Consider the following 17171-nt stretch of genomic DNA (forward strand, 5'->3'; position numbering starts at 1 on the left):
AAAATTGTCATTTACATTTATATAACTTGTGAGTTTACAAAATTATGAATTGTAATTTGAGAAGCTATCAAAATTGAGTGATTTTTTGGGTTTTCCAATTTTTCACTCAGATTCTTTTATATATTTCTTTTATTTTATTTAAATTATTCAGATTTTATTCTTTAAAACAATTTTTATTAATATTTTAGCCAAATAATATTTATCTGATAATATTATTATATATTACTAATTATTACTTATTAATATAAAATTGTGTGTGTGGTAAAGAGGATAGATTAAGTATTTGCTAAGATTTGCCGATAAGTAAAACTGTTGTAAAGATAATTAAAAGAAGCTCCAAACCAATCCTCTACACCTAAATCGCAACCTCAAACTCAAGCTAATCAATCGCAATCACAATCAAATCCACCTAAAGCAACAAGTACTAGTCCTACTCCAGGAACTCAGCCATCTCAAGCAACACCAAGTCAATCCAATAGTCAGCCAGCAAAAACTGCATCGCAACAACAATCAAGTGCATCTGCAACTAATGTAACGAGTTCTGTTACAGGTCAAGCCAGCGGAACTCCTGTATCAAGTGGTTCTACCAAACAAGTTACCCTTGATATAGAGAACAAACTGTCCACAACAGAGGTCGATTATGCCAAGAATGGTAAATATCCTACATATACAGCGAAGTCTGGCTGTGGATTTAACAAAATTGTGAAGAAAACAGAAGTCATTTGGGAATCCAAAGATGTCTGTGGAACAATAGTAGCTACTAAGGGCAATGATAATGTTGCAATATTTCTTGAGACTGGTGGATGTATAGTACTCAAAAAGTCTAGTGGTAAATGGAATGATATATCCAGTCAGAAGCATGATATAACGAGACTTAAATTCTATGGTGAAAATGATAATGAGATCACTTCATCTAATTACAAGGTTAAAGTCCTAGGGTATTCAAGCAGTTTTGCCTTCATTTACGAGTTCAGCGAAGTTAAATGCCTGAAAATCAAATTTGGAGATAATGATCTATGGAAACATACGGACGACGATGAGTACAAGGATATTACTATGTTTCAATTTGATCCTATTAAAAACGAGCTATATGTCGCTAAGAACAAAAATAAGTATAAGAAAATAGATTATAAAGGGCCGCTAGCTCCACCTGCTAGTCAACCAGGGGCTACCACTGCAGGTACAACTCAAGCTCAACCAAAGGGAGCTACAACTACTCCTCAGGCTCAAGCTCCGGCTACTCCTGCTGTAGAGGCTCCTAAGGTAGCTCCTTCTAGCCGACCCGTAACACTTAATATCAGTGGGAAGGCCAGTACTGAAGACTACGATTTTACCACCGATCATAACAGGAATATTAAGATTTACACCGCCAAGGGTAGTTCAATGTTTAACAAGGTCGTCAAGGATGATACAGTTATTTGGACGACCAATGACAGTACTAAGTATGTCACTAAGGTTTTCACTGATGGTATCGGTGCTTGTGCCAGTACCAAAAATGTGACCATATATCTGTTTAACGGTCATATAGAACATTATTGGAAGTCAGACGGTGGATGGCAGAAGGCTTCTAACAAAATATGCCTTGACCTAGGTAAGACCTCTAGTACCATTGGGTTTGACTTTCATCATGATGGTGAAAAAAGGACATTCACTGCAAAACCTGGATACCTATTCAACTCCGTCATCCTCAGTGGATGTATGTCTGGTAATACTTTTTGGCAAGGAGGAACTGACGAACGGTGTTCAAGGAAGGTGGTGGTCTATGGTGTCGAGTCAAGTATTAAAAACGTTAACGTATTTTTGGAAAATGAAAGAGTTATACACGCCCATAAGGTTGGCAGGAATTGGATCTCATCAACTGGCTTTACTCTTGATATCGGTAAAAATTCGAATAATGACCTGTTTGACTATAGATCGACTAGGGGATTTGGTCACTTTAATCCTAAGGCCAATTTGTCAATCACTAACATTGTCAAGAAAGAGCTTAAGATATGGTCTGCGAAAGATAGGGACTATGGCCTCAAAGTAGTCTTAATGGGCTCTGGCAAGGATGTGAAACATATGTCAATTCTGTTGGAGAGTGGAAAGTTTGTGCTCCTTACCAAGAGCGGTCAGAATAAGCCTTGGCAAGACGTCACTCAAAATAAACATAACTTCTCTGGGGTAAGGATGTTCTCTCTAGATGAGGGTACATCAAAGTACCATCAACTGACTAAGGAAGATTATGAACCTATAGTTTTCGAGTGTAGATATGGTTATGAGTTCAAAAATGATGTCAGGTGTGTGATGATCACCAATATGGATATGGTACTGTGGAGCCACACCGAAGACACGGAGTTTGGTTATCCTAAGGGATTCTATCTCGATCTTCGTCAAAACAAGTTCAGTGTCACAAGTCTTAAAGATCAGACAAAGGAAGTAACTCCCACAAAAATAAGTGCCGCAATTTCTGTTGCTACTCCTGTAGTTAAAGTTCCAGTTGCTGAACCAGTGAAAGCTCCTGTAGCTAAAGAAGCAATAGTGACCCCTAAAGCAACTCTTGTAGCAGGTCCACCAATTGTTAAGTTATATTCCAGTAAACCAGGGGAACTCACATGTAAAGTTGAGAAAGAGTTTGACGATTTTGATTATTATTTGCAGGATCTTAAATGTGAATTGATTACACATGACGGAAACTGTGTTTGGAAACATGAAACTGGTAAACCCTACCCAAGGTATATGAGCTACAACGAGGAGGACTGTAAAATAGTTGTAAGTTTCGAAAAGGAGTACTATACGTGTACCATCCAAGATAGTAAGTGGAAATCAGTGATACGTAGTCAAGACGGTATGACTGGTGGTATTGGCCCATCATACGCATTTGGTGATACCTCTACCTTAACTAAATCTTATTCAATTATTTCAACTGGAGACACTACTAAACCAACTGAGGCTAAGACAGTCGCCGCTCCAGCAGTAACTGCTCCACCCACACCCACTGAACCTACCAAGGTGGCTCTGGACATTGAGAAGAAACAGACCACCACCGAGTATGACTACAAGGATGAGAACGGAGTGGTCACATACAGTCCCAGGGATAACCGTGTGTTCAATAAGGTTAATGAGGGCGATTATGAAATTTGGAAATCTGCTGCTGATGTATTTGGTAAGCTGGTAAGGACTAAGGAAACCAAGGGTGTCAATTACCTTGTAGTATTACTGAACAATAGGACATTCAGTTTGTTCCAAGAGGGAGAAAATGAGTGGAAGGATATCACCAAAGAGAGACATGACGTGACCAAGCTTAAGTTCTACGGAGAAGGTGACACAGTGCTGAAGGAGACAGACTACGATGTAACTATAGTTGACATGTCATTTAGTCATACATTTAAAACTGGTGTAAAATGTAAGAAAGTTACGCTGGGTCAAGTGGTTGTCTGGAAATCAGGTGACGATCCAAAGTTTCCTACTATAGCAGCATTTTCACTAGGTCTTGCTTCAAACTGTTTCTTCATTAAGAACCCCTCTGGTGAAGTCAAGAAGATAGAACCCAAACCAGTAGTAAAAGAGGAAGCGGTTACTAAAGTGACTGCGGCTCCGGTTGCCAAAGGAGAACCCACTCCAATTACTACTGTTAGCAAGTCCATCAATCTCGATATTAAGGCCACTGAGGGTACAAATCAGTTTGACTTCAATGAGGATAATAATGTTAAGACCTTCAGTGGGAAGGACGACTGTGTGTTTGACAAGGTTTCAGAGGGTAATACTTTGGTTTGGGATTGTAAGGATGGTGTGTCTGGTACTATGGTCAGGAGTAAGAAATTCACTAACGGTGACATATTCTTGGTCATACTACTGGAGGATGATATGTTCCAGCTGTTCCAAAAACTCGCTGGCAAAAAATGGTCTGATGTTACTGCCGATAGATTTGATTTGAAGAAGTTGAAGTTCTTTGGTGAAAGTGATACTGAACTAAAGTCATCAGATTATAAGGTAAATTTGGCTTTCCTATCGTATGAATTCATATTTAACACGGGTGTCAAATGCAAGACTGTAAAGTTGGGAGATGACGTGGTATGGAAACACAGTGAGGATCCGAAGTTCGAGGAGATCAAGGCGTTTACACTTGGTCTTACCACAAATAAGTTCTTTGTGAAGAACAAGAATGATGAAGTCAAGAAGATAGAATATGAGGCTAAGACTAAAGAAGAGGTTAAGGGGACAGTTAAAGCCGAAGAACCTAAACCAGTAGCAGAACCTGCAAAGCCTGTCGATAAAGAACCTGCTAAGGAGGTAACTGAGACTATCAAACCTGCTACAGCTCAAGTAACAACTGCTGTAACAACTCAACCTACAACAACTTCTGTTGTTAAAGAGGCTCCCAAACCAGCTGTGCCTGAAGAACCTTTATCAGATCGTACTGAAAAGTCCATCGACCTTGACATTGATAAGACTCAGGGTACTGATAAAATTGAGTACTCAAAGAGCCAGAGTGGTAACATTCATAGTTTCACTCCCAAGGGAGATCACTTGTTCATTAAAATTACCCAGGGAAACGATGTTCTTTGGGAGTCAAGAAGTAATTTGTTTGGAACCAAGGTTATATTTATTAGTGAGGGTAACAAGAATTACGTAGGTATCATACTTGATAACGGTGGATTGGTACTATTTAACAAGTTCGCTGGGAAGTGGGACGATATCACTAATACCAAATATGATGTGATGAAACTGAAATTCTATGACGATAAAGAGAAGGAACTCACGTCCTCGAGTTACGAGGTTGCCCTAGTTGACTACTCTTACAGGATTATATTCAACAGAAATGTTAAGTGTAAGAAGGTGAAGTATGGAAACGACGATGTTTGGAAAAGTACTGATGATACCAAATTTAAAGAAATCAAAATGTTTGATCTTGATTTTGTTTCTAACAGTTTTGTGGCCGTTAAGGATAAAAATAAATCTAAGAAACTAGATTTTAAACCAACTCCCACAACTACAACTCCTCCTGCTACGCAAACACCCACAACTACTGCTGCTACTACAACAACTACAACTTCTCCTGTTACAACTACAACACCTCCAGCTACAACGACTGCTACAACACCTGTAACAACTGGTACTACCAAAGGGGTTACCCTTGACATTGCCACGACTCAGAGTACCAATGATTGCGACTACTGCAAGAGTGGTAGCTATCCAACATATACAGCGAAATCTGGGTGTGGATTCAACAAAATTGTGAAGAAAACAGAAGTCATTTGGGAATCCAAAAATGTGCTTGGAACCATAGTGGCTACTAAGGGTAATGATAATGTTGCAATATTTCTGGATAGCGGTGGTTGTTTAGTACTCAAAAAGTCTAGTGGTAAGTGGAATGATATATCCAGTCAGAAGCATGATATATCTAAAGTAAAGCTCTTTGGTGACAACGATGTAGAGATAAAGAGAGCCGATTACAAGGTTAAAGTCCTAGGGTATTCAAGCAGTTTTGCCTTCATTTATGAGCTTAATCAAGGAGTTAAGTGTAAGAAAGTGAAACTTGGGAGCAAAGAAATCTGGAAACAAAGTGATCATCCTGACTATGATGTTACCATGTTCCAGTTTGATCCTATTAAGAACGAGCTTTATGTTGCCAAGACCAAAGATTCATACAAGAAACTAAGCGTTTAACCCGTAACTCCAGTTACAAAACAAAGTGAACCAGTCAATGAGGTAGTAGAACCAGTAACCTAACAAGCAGAACCAGTCAATGAGGTACTAGAACCAGTTACCAAAGCTGTAGCTCCAGTCACTGAACCTGTTGTGTCTGGTCAAGTTACTTCTGTATTCCATAGTTATCTGAGATTGTGTAAGTCTGATCCTGTTGATCCTAGTAAGTCTGTTCCTATGGAGTGTGAGGTTCTTGAGTATCCCAATGCTGACTGTTTGTTATATTTGTTAGGTAGTGAGTGTTCTCAGTTGTTGTTTGATAATAAGTGTGTGTGGAATTATATGTCTGGTCCATATCCTACGTCTTTATACTTTAAGTCTTCTGGTCCTCTTCTATATCTCAACTTTGATCCATACTATTATTTATATGTGTATGATGGTAAAAGCTGGGTCCTCAAGACTGATCTTTCCCATCGTCCTTCCACTAAGTTAGATCCCGAAAGAAAAGATATTTGGCGAGTCAGTTAAGCTGGTTGATTGGCGCTAAGACTGGAGTAACTCCTTAAGGGTCTTCTCATTCTGAACGCCAGTACTATTACCAGCGTCTTTCAGTTTGGTGGCCAGTTTTCTGAGTCATGTGGTAGGACCGTTACCAGTTTTCTCCTTCAGTAACCTGTCATTCTGTGGTACTTTGATCGCATTAACCAATACTCATTAGGATATTTTTATACATATTAACTGTATAATATTAACTATATAGGAAAGAGATAGTAGACAAATAAAAGTAAACGTATACCAGATTAAAGTGATAGTGATGGCCTTTTAGTTGAAAAAAGTTTTCTATCCTTTCTTTCAACGTGTGGCATGGGTTTAAGGATCGGGAATTTTAGCTTTTTCCCGTGCATCTGGGTTACTTTGGGTTTCTTACAGTCACTGTCACTAATCTCAGCAACACGAATGATTTGAATACAACTGGCACGAGCACGATGACGGCCTGCCATGTCACCATACATCTGAGAAACTGCCCCAGTCCTTGTCAAGTCTCGATATTCCTTATACATATTATGAGTACCTGTCCTTGACTTATAACGAAGTAATACACCGAAATTTTTAACTTGTCCTTTTTTAGGCTCATTTAATCTGTTGCAAGCTAAAATTTCACCTCCAGACCTCTTGGCCTTGTTTAGGCGTTTCATAAAATACCAAAAACGTGATTTTGCAAGGACTGAATTTTTAGCAAAAACGCTCATTCTGTAGGTATTTGGGTTTGGGTTCTTCTTAGTTGGAGCGGCTCTGCCAACTATATGATACTGTACCAAATTCTGACCCAATGAAGGTTTCAATGACGAATTCATCTTCTTACTCATTTTATCCATTAATTAATTATATTATATTATGTAATAATAAATAAATATAAAATAAAATAAAGTAATGGAATCTGAATACCCCATCAACAATAAAGTAGTAACTTTGTTAATAATAACGCCGTTAACAGTGTTAAAAAATGGTAATATTAAAATTATTTTGTGATTAGTGTTTAAAAGTAAGTTTATTATTTGAATAATTTCATTGAAGAACTCTAACTCGTGATGACAGATATTTACCACACTAATACTATTTACTATATTTTATATATAATATGTATTATAAATGTGTTATAATGGGTAAAAATAGGTAAGGTGTGGTAATATTGAACTAAATTGAATAATATAATATAAAATGTGTAATTTGTTATTTTTTATCAGATTATTAAATTTCAACATAATAATTCAATTGTTATAGTTTAAATTAATGATTGTGGTTCAATGGATAATTATGTGCTAGGTATTGAATTTGAGTGTAAATTTGTTACAATATGTATTGGGCTTGGTATTGTGTGGTTTAAGGATTCTTTAAGTAAATCTTTACCTTTATTTTATTTATTGAAATTTGTTTAACATTTTCGAATTTTATTTATAAAACTTCCTCATAGTAGAGTCGAATTGTGATGTCGTCTTTAATTAATGGTTTGGGCCGTTCTTTGGTTTTAAGAGGTGGAATTTCAACCTTTTCAGGCCTTAGAGGTCTGTCTCAAGTTCCTTCCGCTCACACCGCAACGAAAGGTCTTATTACTCATATAAATACACCCGCAAGAACCCAAAGCTTTAGGCGCTTATCTGTTTTTGAACCCACTCTCAGACAGAATTATGCACTCAATTTTAATAAAACCGTAACATTCTAGTTATTATAATATTTTACTTAGTTATATACTATAATAATATTAGTTATTTATATTCCGTTGTTAATATTTAACACATTTTTTATCCATCTACATATAGTCAAATAGCCTTAAAGATGTAATTAGATAACTCTATACAATATTTATTAGGGTTCTATGGGAAGTTTAATGCCATATAATAACAAGTTTGGAGTGAGATATGATGGAGGAGTTGCAACTTTGGGAGCTGCTGTGGCTTTGATGTCAGTGGGAGGAGTGGCTCAGGGAATTGGAAATTTGTTCGCAGCTCTTGTCTCAGGAACTGCCAGAAACCCATCGATTAAGGAAGACTTGTTTACTTATACTCTTATAGGAATGGGTTTTCTTGAGTTTCTAGCCATCGTTTGTATCCTCATGGGCGCTATCATGTTATATTCTTAATCTCATACAAATATTATTACTGTATACTTATTATTTACATTAATTATTATAATTTTTATTATAATTTGTTAGTTTGGTTGTTAGTTGATTTGGATGGGGATCTGATGTTGATTTTATTCATTATTTTATCAATTTTAATCTTTTTAGCAGATTTATTTTACAAATTTTAAGTTTTTAATTTTTGTTCCAACAAATTTATTCATAATTTCAATTTAATATACTTTTTGTTCAATATATCATTTTAATGTGTAAAGTAATTTTGTTTTAAAATTATTATTAAATAATAATATAGTAAAAATATTATAAATTAATGAGATTTAATGGATTATAAGAATTCTACCAGTGGAACATATTACAGTTTGGAGGTTTTGACTGAGATATTCAAGAATGAGGACGTTTCTTTGACTATTCAGTCATACCCGGAAGAAGTTGCAAGACGTGCAGATGATGAAATTCAGATGTTACTCCAGAACTTTTCTAGAGTGTCAAAGAAGTATGAGAACACACGTCTGTTTGATGAACATAACACACAACTTCTGTTCAAATATAAATTATTATCAGATTATTACGCATTAATGTACATTTACGCTTCGAAGAATTTGCATAGTTACAAGGTATATCGCAAGAATCTGATTGATGAAATCGCAGCAAGTTATAATGGGTATTACGACTTCATACCCGAAAGTGTTATTAATAACCTCTCAGACGTTGAGTTATCGCATATTAGAGAACGCTGCGCTAAGATTCGAAGCAGTCTTAGAGTAGTTGATGATGGGAAGTTCAGTTTAATTGCAATCCTAAAGGACATTGTCTGTGATGATCTTTGTGTGCCAAACTCCACAAACCTTAAATTCTATCAGAAAAATACACAAATGATTGTTCCAAGTCACATGATTGAAATTCTTAAACCGTGCCAGTGGATCAAAATTCTTAAAATTAATATCTAACACATATTATATACTATGTACACTGTGTAGAGTAATATGTTAGGAGTTATTGTTAGATGGGATTAATGAGTTCTTTAGTATTGGTTTGTGTGGATTCAGTAGATTCGGTAGATTCTGTGGATTCTGTAGATGCTCGCGTGAGGTTATCAGACTCAAATTTGTTATGATGATGTTTATGAGATTTCCTGGATAGAAAGTTACTTCCGATCAGCATAAAACAGCCTAAAAGTGAAAAAACAGTGTGTAGAATATGAGATTGCAGAAAGTGTGAAAGTGTTACAATTGCAATTCCCAAAAATCCAAATAAGAATAAAAACACATTCTTCGTCCTCTTAAAATTCACTATTAGCGATATACATCCAAAGGGAATTATCAAACATAACTCAATCTACACAATATTATACTATTGCCGTATATTACATTGTACTAAGTAACCATGTAACTGGTGCTAATTAACTATAAATGGGTGGGAAAATACAATTCCAGCGGCTTTTTCAAATTGTTCGAAGTTGTTGAAAACGTTTAGAAGACCAGAGATAAATACTATAATTGGTAAAAGAACACAGTCGATGAGGCAGAGTACACTGGAGTAGTTAATGAAAAACTCAATAATAGAAGACGAGCGTTTATTCATCGAGTCTCCTAAATGTTATTATCCTTCGAATAAATTCATAACCCAGAACAGCCAGAACCTCATTTAACCCAAACTCAAATTATTATAATATTTCAACGAATTATTATAATATTTGTGTAGATTATGATAATTTTAGTAGTAAATTTGAAGGAGTAAATATTACACATGTGGACACATTAGTGTGCTAAAAAACACAATAAAATATAAATTATAAAATTTTAAAAGAAATAAAGGCAATTGTGTAAAATTACAGAGTTGAGGAAATGTGTAAAAGAATAACAAAATTTTTAAAACAATAAAAAAATAAAAAATAATAAATAAAAGTTAAATAAAAAGGAAATTAAGAAATAAAAAGGAAATGTAATAAAGAGTAAAAAAATCTTATATAAATGGAAGTATTCATATATATAGGGTAATTGAAACAGTATTTAAATGAGAAAGGGGATAAATTTATATAATTTATGGATAAAATTGAGTAATAAATATAAATCACTTTAAATTCTGATTAAAATTTGAAAATGTATTTGGATATTAAATTTTATTGAAAATTATGAATGCAACCCAAATTGATCAAGCCCATGGGGTTATAGAATTATTTCAAATCAACAGTTTCACTAATAATTTTAATCTTCTCAGTGTAGTTTTTTTATTAATAATCTGGGTTTTTACTAGCAATCTTATATTATAATTATTTTCCCGTAAATATCTTTTTGTCTATTAGAATCTTTTTGCAACATTATCAAATATCCTAAATTGTTACATAAATTTTCTTCATTTTTGATAAATCTATTATAAAAAATGACGGAAGGTAAGATTCTTTCCTAAAGCCTAAATTATCCCAATTATTTAACTATTTACCTAAATATCTACAAAGTTATTAGCATAATATATATTTTTTATTTCCTGATTAATTAACTTCTTAGAAGATGGTGAAATTTACACTGATTCAAGTGGTTCCAGTGATGACGAAACTATCAGTGCGTTATTATCAACTAAAAGCACCAATACCAATGTCACCAAGGATGTAAAAAAGGAAGAATCAAGTGAGGCACCTAAAAAGACAAATAAACCTGAGGAAGCTAAACCTGAAACTAAAGTTGCCAAACTTGAAAAAAAATCTGACTCGGACGACGAGTCTTCAGATGACTCAGACTCTGAAAGTGATGTGAAGGAGCTCAAGTCTGAGGATTTGGAAATTAAAGTTGAGAAACCAGTTGCTTCAAATGCAAAATTAGTTCCCAGCTCAAAAGATACAAGCGAGAAACCTCAATCGCCAAAAAGGAAAAGGAATACCCCCAAAACCTCTCCCAGTGCCAAGGATGTGAAACAGGAGAAAATGGATGAATCTGATAAGAAATCACCCAAGAAGAGTAAATCCAAGGAGAGGAAACCTAAGAAAGATGAATCGAAGGAAGATGAATCAGAACCGAAACCTAAAAAACCGAGAAAACCAAAAACTAAAACTGAAAAAACTAATGAGGGTAAAGATGAAGTATTGACGAGGTTGAGTAATGATCAGGTATTTAAGTCATTGAAGGATAAGATGGATGACTTACCATTGGGTGAATTGAAGGACAAATTACTTGCAAAATCACCTTCTGAATCTTCCACTGACTCAACTTTATCCAACGATTCAGATGAAGAAAGCAATTCAGATAATGAAGCACCACTTACTCAACCGGAAAAATCACCAAAAAGTACTAAACCTACTAAACAGGATAGTGATGAGGAAGTTGAGGAAGTGAAGGAGAAAAGGTCAGATAAAATGAATGGTGTCAAGTCTGGAGACCAATTTATTAACAAAGAGAGACTTAAAACAACATTCAAAACCAAATTTGATGTTCCCGAAGGTACTGTTTATAATATTAATACGAGCTATTCATACACCACATAGTTATACAAATTATACATCTGTTAGAAATGTTTGGGAATGTTATGATTATAAATTACTTTTATGATTCTCCTGATTATATCTAGAGTGAAGCTATGAACTTCCCAATTCTCAACCTATATACTGATGTAGTTAGTTATACTATTAGTTTTAGTGTGGTTAACCCTACTTACTAAAACTCAACAAATTATAGGATGTGAGATATTCTGCGGAAATATACCAGTGGAATCAACAGAGGACGAGATACGTGAGTTGTTTGAAGAATGCGGAAAGATAACAAGAGTAAACAAGCTAAACCGTAAAGGAGTGGCGTTTATAACGTTTTCAAACGAAGAATCCGCAAAGAAGGCATTGGATTATAACAATTCACCCTACAAGGGACAGAATTTGAGTATTAGAATTACGGTTAAAAAAGGTCCGAGAACTCAAAAGTTTGGTTCAAACCGTAAATCTAACTATTCGTCCTCTAGTTCATTCGGATCTTCAGGTTCAGGTTTTGGACAAAAATACGTTTCCAGAGAGGCTACGAACGAGATTTGTATCAGAAATTTGAACTTCAATAGCAGTGAAGAGGGTTTGAGAGAGTTGTTCAGCGAGTGCGGTCAAGTGACGAGATGTTATATGCCAAAGTTTCACGACTCTGGAAAACCGATGGGAACGGCATTTATATCCTTTACAACTGTAGAGGCAGCCAAAAGAGCAGTAGAATATGATAACACAGATATTGACGGTAGGACAGTTTCAATCCAGTATGCACTGCCAAGAGACCCAAGAAGCTCAAGAGGTAGGGCAACCAAGGGTAGATTCACCACTGGAGTGAATAAATCAGGAACCTTTGCACGCTCGTTTGGACAAAAAAAGTCCACAAACGATGACTCAAATCACGTAAACGGTGCTCTAAACGAATCCTCTGAACAGGAAAACAAACCCAAGTCCATCATATTCGACGATGAGGATGATGAATAATCTGGTTTACATATACTATACATAAATATGCTATTTATATATTATATGTTGTATATAGTATAGTTAAAAGTGGAGATTTATGAAATGGAGCTAGGAATTTGAAAATAATGCTTAACTACATTTAGCAAATAGTAAATAGTTTAAAAATAGTTACCCACAAGAATGATTCTAATTTGAGGGAAATGTGCGTAACTTCAAAAATTGCAGTATAACCCAGGTTATACAATTTGGAAATGATATTTTGAATAATTTTTAAGCTTTAATTAACTAATTCTAGCACCTAATTCGGGACCCAGAATAGTGTAAATTCTTGGTAGTTGGTAGTGTATTCCTATGGATTCTCTGGAAATCGTCAAGAAAACATGCTATTCGCCGTTAGGAGTTAAAGCGTAAGACTAAAATCCATTCATGAATTTTTAGAAGAGCAGCTCAAGTCGGATACTTTGAAGACGAGTTTATTGATAAATTTACAGAGCCTGTGGAAAAGTCAAATTTCCTTAATATCCGTTAGTTTTCTTCCTTAATCTTGTTTTAGTTCATGTGGTTCGAGTTAATGCATTTCGGAGCGTTTTGGACAAGTTCGTTGAATCTTTTCCGGGCCAAACTGTCCAATGTGTTAATCTTGGCGCTGGATTTGATACCACGGCATTTTGGTTGATCCGTAAATACAACAATGTTGTGTGTTTTGACACTGATTTCGATGACCAAATGAAGGCCAAATCTAAGGTTATGGTTGAAAATGAAGTTTTCAAGGAACTTCTACCCGATCTCAAGCTGGTAGATGGATTCGTTACTTCAAATAAATATAAAATTGTACCAACCTACACCATATAAAATTGACTAAATTCAGTAAATTTGATTAGGTGCCATTTGACTTATCGAATGTTAATGAATTTAAGAACCTTGTTGATTCGGGACTATCTCCAAAGTAAACATTCTGTTATTATAAGTATGCTTTAGATATCCAACGTTGTATTTGGCTGAATTTGTCTTTTTATACGTAAAATCTGAAGTTGTAAAAGAGGTGATTTTATAAATTACACATGAAAATCGTATAGTTTGTTGACCATTTGTATGATTTTTCAAGTGAAGATTCTGCTCTTATGCTTTCAGAATCGGTGAGTCCAAATTTTGATATCTTTTTTAGATGTTTGTCCCCAGTGAAGTTGCAAAATATTACGTTAAAATCATCGGGGTTTGTAATAACACAATATAAAGTTCAGAGTTTAGGGAGAAAAGTCTATGGCCCAATGGAGTATCCAAGCGTAGAATCACAAATCCAAAGGTATCAACTAACACCACTTACATAGTGCAATGAGTGTTTAGATATAGTAAGCGTTGGAATGTTAAAATGGTTTGCTATAATGAGTTCTACAACATGAACACTTCAGAGGAGGAGAAAAAGAGAATTATAGTAATATAACACATGTGATTATTGATTTTTAGGAATTGGAAGACTTTAAGAATATGAGAGAATTGGGAGCCTCGTTCTCACACTTTATGTTCGGCCTGTTATATAAGGAATATCATAAGTTGCCTGGTGTTGTAGAGCTCTTTACTGTTAAGGAAAACTATGATTACGAGTCCAAGGCTCCTTACTTTATCCCCTTCGGCGTTAACTTTGATCCTAACACTGAAGTCGACTTTCAGTATTTCAAAACTGTCTGCTTTGATAAAATCCCACGAGATGACCCCGAATCTCAAACCATTGAATACGATACTAACTAATTTTATAGTACTACTATAAACCAGGAATACTATCAGTAATGAATTAATATTACTATCAGTAATGAATTAATATTACTATCAGTAATGAATTAATATTGCTGTCAGTAATATACTATATAAATACTATATTATATACAGTTATAAAATTATAATATACTTAATATCAAGTATAATATATTAATGAGAACTATAATTTAGGTTTGAGTTTGATTTTCTGGTATCGTTTAGGAGGATCGGTATGCATCTTCCGTTTAGAGCAGGGAGTGTCATAGTAAATGGTAGAAGTTTGTTCGAGATAGTTGATGTGGATAGGTGGAGGTATGTCCATGACCCTGTAAATCTCGCCCCTCACTTTTACAAACTCGTGGTCCTTCAGAATATCCTCAGGAACAGTGCAACTTGTGCTCGAAAACTCCCGGTTCTCGTTCAAACTCTTTGAACAAATACTAACACGGTCATTTATCTCATAACTTAATTTCTTCAATTCAATGCAACTCAACTTTACACTGTTTACAATATTAGTGGTATTATTATCTGAGTGTTTATTAGCATCAACAGAATTATCCACATTATTATCATTAGCAACAGTAGTGATAGAGTTATCCATGGTATTAACAGTAGTAGTAAAAAGAGAATCCAAATTATAAATGGATTCACTGTTTAAATTAAAGGAGGACATAGCAGTGGAATTATCGGAGGAATTTGAAGAATTGGACAAAATGTTAACCGGAGATAAAATGTAAGTTTTAAAGCTGTAGGAAGGTCTTGAGACCTGGATTTTACCATTATCACAGTTGGCTTTAGTGTAGTTAGTTAAGTTTGCAATACTGTTAACGAGAATAAGGTCGCCTTTGAAGACAGTGTATTCTTTATCAAATAAGAGAAAGTTAGTATACCAAGATTCACACTGGCCATATCTGGTGCCAAAGTGTTCTCCAGGCCTAATTTCAACGTCAATCCCGACTAAAAGACCGGCCAAACTACCATATGTAGAAACAGAGAACAAATTAAGGTAATGTTGGCACATTTGAGGTAGCATCCATTCCTCTAAATTTAAGTGCTCCAATGGTAACCACTGGTCACAAATGGGCAAATTATCAATTCTCATTCCCACCGACTGGAGCATCATCTTGCTAGGTGAAAAGATTGTCATTTCAGAGTCTGAACTTGACTTGTTAAGGATATTACTGGAGTCAGGAAAGAAAGATGGGACAAATAAGGTTGAAACCCTGCATGGGATACTCTTGACGGAGTTGACAAACCTTTTATTCTCAAAGAGAATTCTCCTTTGGAAATCTAGAAACACATCAGCGACTCCTTCCTGACTTGCGAAATCGCCTAAAATCTCACTAATTACCATGTCATAAGGTGGAGTTGAGGGTAGTACAAGGTCCTCACCAAACCTGTGATCCCAACCAAAGTACTCGTTCTGGTCAAAAATAAACAGCTTTGAATGAGTATTAAAAACTCTAATCACATTATCGAAACCATAAGCAGCCATGAGTTTCCCTGCGAGCCTAGAAGCGTGAACAGAAACCTCCAAAGCATCCACAACCCTCGCACCAGCCTTTAATGCATTCATTGCCAACACACACATTGGACCTGTTCCAATCTCAAGTATTCTCTTACCACTACAATAATAATTATTCAGACTACTGTTATTATTGGGATTAATTAAGTTTAAGCTTGATACAACATTTTCAACAGAATCAACAGTGTTGTCACTAATATCAATAGTGTTAGTTGTGGTGAATGAGTTTAGGTCAAGTGATTCGTAGCTGCTATCTACAAAAACAGTTTCGTTATCGTCAATTTGAGAATCATTATCACTTGTAGTGCTTGTGGTTGTACTCTCCTCAGTGTTCACGAGATCAACACTATTAGCCTTGTTAATACAATCCTCAACGGTATTGTTATTAACAATATTATCCACAGTATTAGGATTAGAATGACCGGTCCAGAAGATTGCGGCCCTATAATAATGGACTCGGTCTGTATCGGCGACCATAGCTTCGTGGTTTTGAAGTGCAAACTGACCACATATTGAGAGAGTATTCGGCTCCTTATGGCGAAACTCAGTGGCGTCAGCAATCTTCTTTGAGATGAAGTACTCGATCTTTTCTGACAATCCAAAGTTGTCAGGCCAGGTAGGCCTCCTGTGGTCATTCAAATCACTTTCATAGCCGTTACGTAAACGGCGACTCAAACTATTTCTGAGATTCCTCATCCTTACTCCTATATCTTCCACATGTTCCGGATTCTCTACAGTGCTTTTAGTGCTGTTATTATCATTGCTTTTATTAACATTATTCCCAGTATTGGCATTTTGACCAGAATTACGATTATCAACAATTTTATTAGAGCGTTTGGTCGTGATAACAGAATTCTTTGCTGATTTAACAGTATTATTACTGACTTTATTAACAGTAGTAGGAGTGTTACTTTGAGTTTGACGGGATACTTTATTTTCGTCGTAGTTTAAGGGAGTATTCCGGGAGCGCATTTGATATCCGCCATAGAGCCAAGTGAGGTGACGAATCAGCTTCAGATCCTCCTCGGAAATGTCTTCAGGCCCATCTTTGGGGGCAGAAGAACTAGAATTAGAAGATGAGGGTCTCATTAAAATGAAAATTTACTTCATGCGATTACCCCGGATATGCCATTCATGTCAATCTTATAGATTTTACAAAATTACCTTTAAATAATAAAATTTAGCTGAAATAATGCTAATAGAAGTTT

General features: G+C 35.4%; 8 protein-coding genes across 8 annotated transcripts; 5 read left to right on the forward strand and 3 right to left on the reverse strand.

The window, feature by feature from the left end:
• Positions 1 to 44: 44 nt before the first annotated feature.
• Positions 45 to 5649, forward strand: TpMuguga_02g00802 (uncharacterized protein; the record flags this gene model as incomplete). Its single annotated transcript, XM_760276.1, has 2 exons — positions 45 to 51; positions 335 to 5649. 2 exons carry the CDS (start codon positions 45 to 47, stop codon positions 5647 to 5649), a joined length of 5322 nt encoding a protein of 1773 aa, XP_765369.1.
• Positions 5650 to 6413: 764 nt separating this feature from the next.
• On the reverse strand, positions 6414 to 7057 carry RPL18A (60S ribosomal protein L18a). The gene has a single exon (XM_760277.2). The coding sequence runs from the start codon at positions 7002 to 7004 to the stop codon at positions 6429 to 6431; it is 576 nt and encodes a 191-aa protein (XP_765370.1). The 5' UTR covers positions 7005 to 7057; the 3' UTR covers positions 6414 to 6428.
• Positions 7058 to 7468: 411 nt separating this feature from the next.
• TpMuguga_02g00804 (ATP synthase F0 subunit C) lies at positions 7469 to 8282 on the forward strand. Its single transcript, XM_760278.2, has 2 exons — positions 7469 to 7837; positions 7997 to 8282. The coding sequence occupies exons 1-2, from the start codon at positions 7616 to 7618 to the stop codon at positions 8264 to 8266; spliced, it is 492 nt and encodes a 163-aa protein (XP_765371.1). The 5' UTR covers positions 7469 to 7615; the 3' UTR covers positions 8267 to 8282.
• A 116-nt stretch (positions 8283 to 8398) lies between these two features.
• On the forward strand, positions 8399 to 9219 carry TpMuguga_02g00805 (uncharacterized protein). Its single transcript, XM_760279.2, has one exon. It carries the CDS (start codon positions 8587 to 8589, stop codon positions 9211 to 9213), a length of 627 nt encoding a protein of 208 aa, XP_765372.1. The 5' UTR covers positions 8399 to 8586; the 3' UTR covers positions 9214 to 9219.
• A 17-nt stretch (positions 9220 to 9236) lies between these two features.
• On the reverse strand, positions 9237 to 10270 carry TpMuguga_02g00806 (MerC mercury resistance family protein). Its single transcript, XM_760280.2, has 2 exons — positions 9692 to 10270; positions 9237 to 9601 (listed from the first exon to the last, which is right to left on the reverse strand). The coding sequence occupies exons 1-2, from the start codon at positions 9845 to 9847 to the stop codon at positions 9266 to 9268; spliced, it is 492 nt and encodes a 163-aa protein (XP_765373.1). The 5' UTR covers positions 9848 to 10270; the 3' UTR covers positions 9237 to 9265.
• Positions 10271 to 10468: 198 nt separating this feature from the next.
• On the forward strand, positions 10469 to 12719 carry Ncl (RNA recognition motif family protein). The gene is made up of 3 exons (XM_061305474.1): positions 10469 to 10655; positions 10771 to 11697; positions 11932 to 12719. The coding sequence occupies exons 1-3, from the start codon at positions 10646 to 10648 to the stop codon at positions 12702 to 12704; spliced, it is 1710 nt and encodes a 569-aa protein (XP_061161438.1). The 5' UTR covers positions 10469 to 10645; the 3' UTR covers positions 12705 to 12719.
• A 259-nt stretch (positions 12720 to 12978) lies between these two features.
• On the forward strand, positions 12979 to 14432 carry TpMuguga_02g00808 (Leucine carboxyl methyltransferase family protein; the record flags this gene model as incomplete). Its single annotated transcript, XM_061305475.1, has 8 exons — positions 12979 to 13093; positions 13125 to 13210; positions 13240 to 13517; positions 13568 to 13632; positions 13665 to 13728; positions 13763 to 13989; positions 14031 to 14118; positions 14151 to 14432. Exons 1-8 carry the CDS (start codon positions 13038 to 13040, stop codon positions 14430 to 14432), a joined length of 1146 nt encoding a protein of 381 aa, XP_061161439.1. The 5' UTR covers positions 12979 to 13037.
• Positions 14433 to 14593: 161 nt separating this feature from the next.
• TpMuguga_02g00963 (uncharacterized protein) lies at positions 14594 to 17052 on the reverse strand (the record flags this gene model as incomplete). Its single annotated transcript, XM_760283.2, has 1 exon — positions 14594 to 17052. The coding sequence occupies one exon, from the start codon at positions 17050 to 17052 to the stop codon at positions 14620 to 14622; it is 2433 nt and encodes an 810-aa protein (XP_765376.1). The 3' UTR covers positions 14594 to 14619.
• Between the last annotated feature and the right edge of the window lie 119 nt (positions 17053 to 17171).

This window comes from Theileria parva, chromosome 2 (assembly GCF_000165365.1).
Source record: "Theileria parva strain Muguga chromosome 2, complete sequence, whole genome shotgun sequence".
Classification (NCBI taxonomy): Eukaryota; Apicomplexa; class Aconoidasida; order Piroplasmida; family Theileriidae; genus Theileria; species Theileria parva.

Bases quoted from the DNA above. Each gene is read 5' to 3' on its own strand.
- RPL18A (XM_760277.2), bottom strand. From the start codon at position 7,004: ATGGATAAAATGAGTAAGAAGATGAATTCGTCATTGAAACCTTCATTG.
- TpMuguga_02g00804 (XM_760278.2), top strand. From the start codon at position 7,616: ATGTCGTCTTTAATTAATGGTTTGGGCCGTTCTTTGGTTTTAAGAGGT. The intron at 7,838-7,996 runs GTAACATTCTAG...AATATTTATTAG, and splicing joins CACTCAATTTTAATAAAACC to GGTTCTATGGGAAGTTTAAT.
- TpMuguga_02g00805 (XM_760279.2), top strand. From the start codon at position 8,587: ATGGATTATAAGAATTCTACCAGTGGAACATATTACAGTTTGGAGGTT.
- TpMuguga_02g00806 (XM_760280.2), bottom strand. From the start codon at position 9,847: ATGAATAAACGCTCGTCTTCTATTATTGAGTTTTTCATTAACTACTCC. The intron at 9,602-9,691 runs GTATTTTCCCAC...AATATTGTGTAG, and splicing joins TTGAAAAAGCCGCTGGAATT to ATTGAGTTATGTTTGATAAT.
- Ncl (XM_061305474.1), top strand. The intron at 11,698-11,931 runs GTACTGTTTATA...AACAAATTATAG, and splicing joins CAAATTTGATGTTCCCGAAG to GATGTGAGATATTCTGCGGA.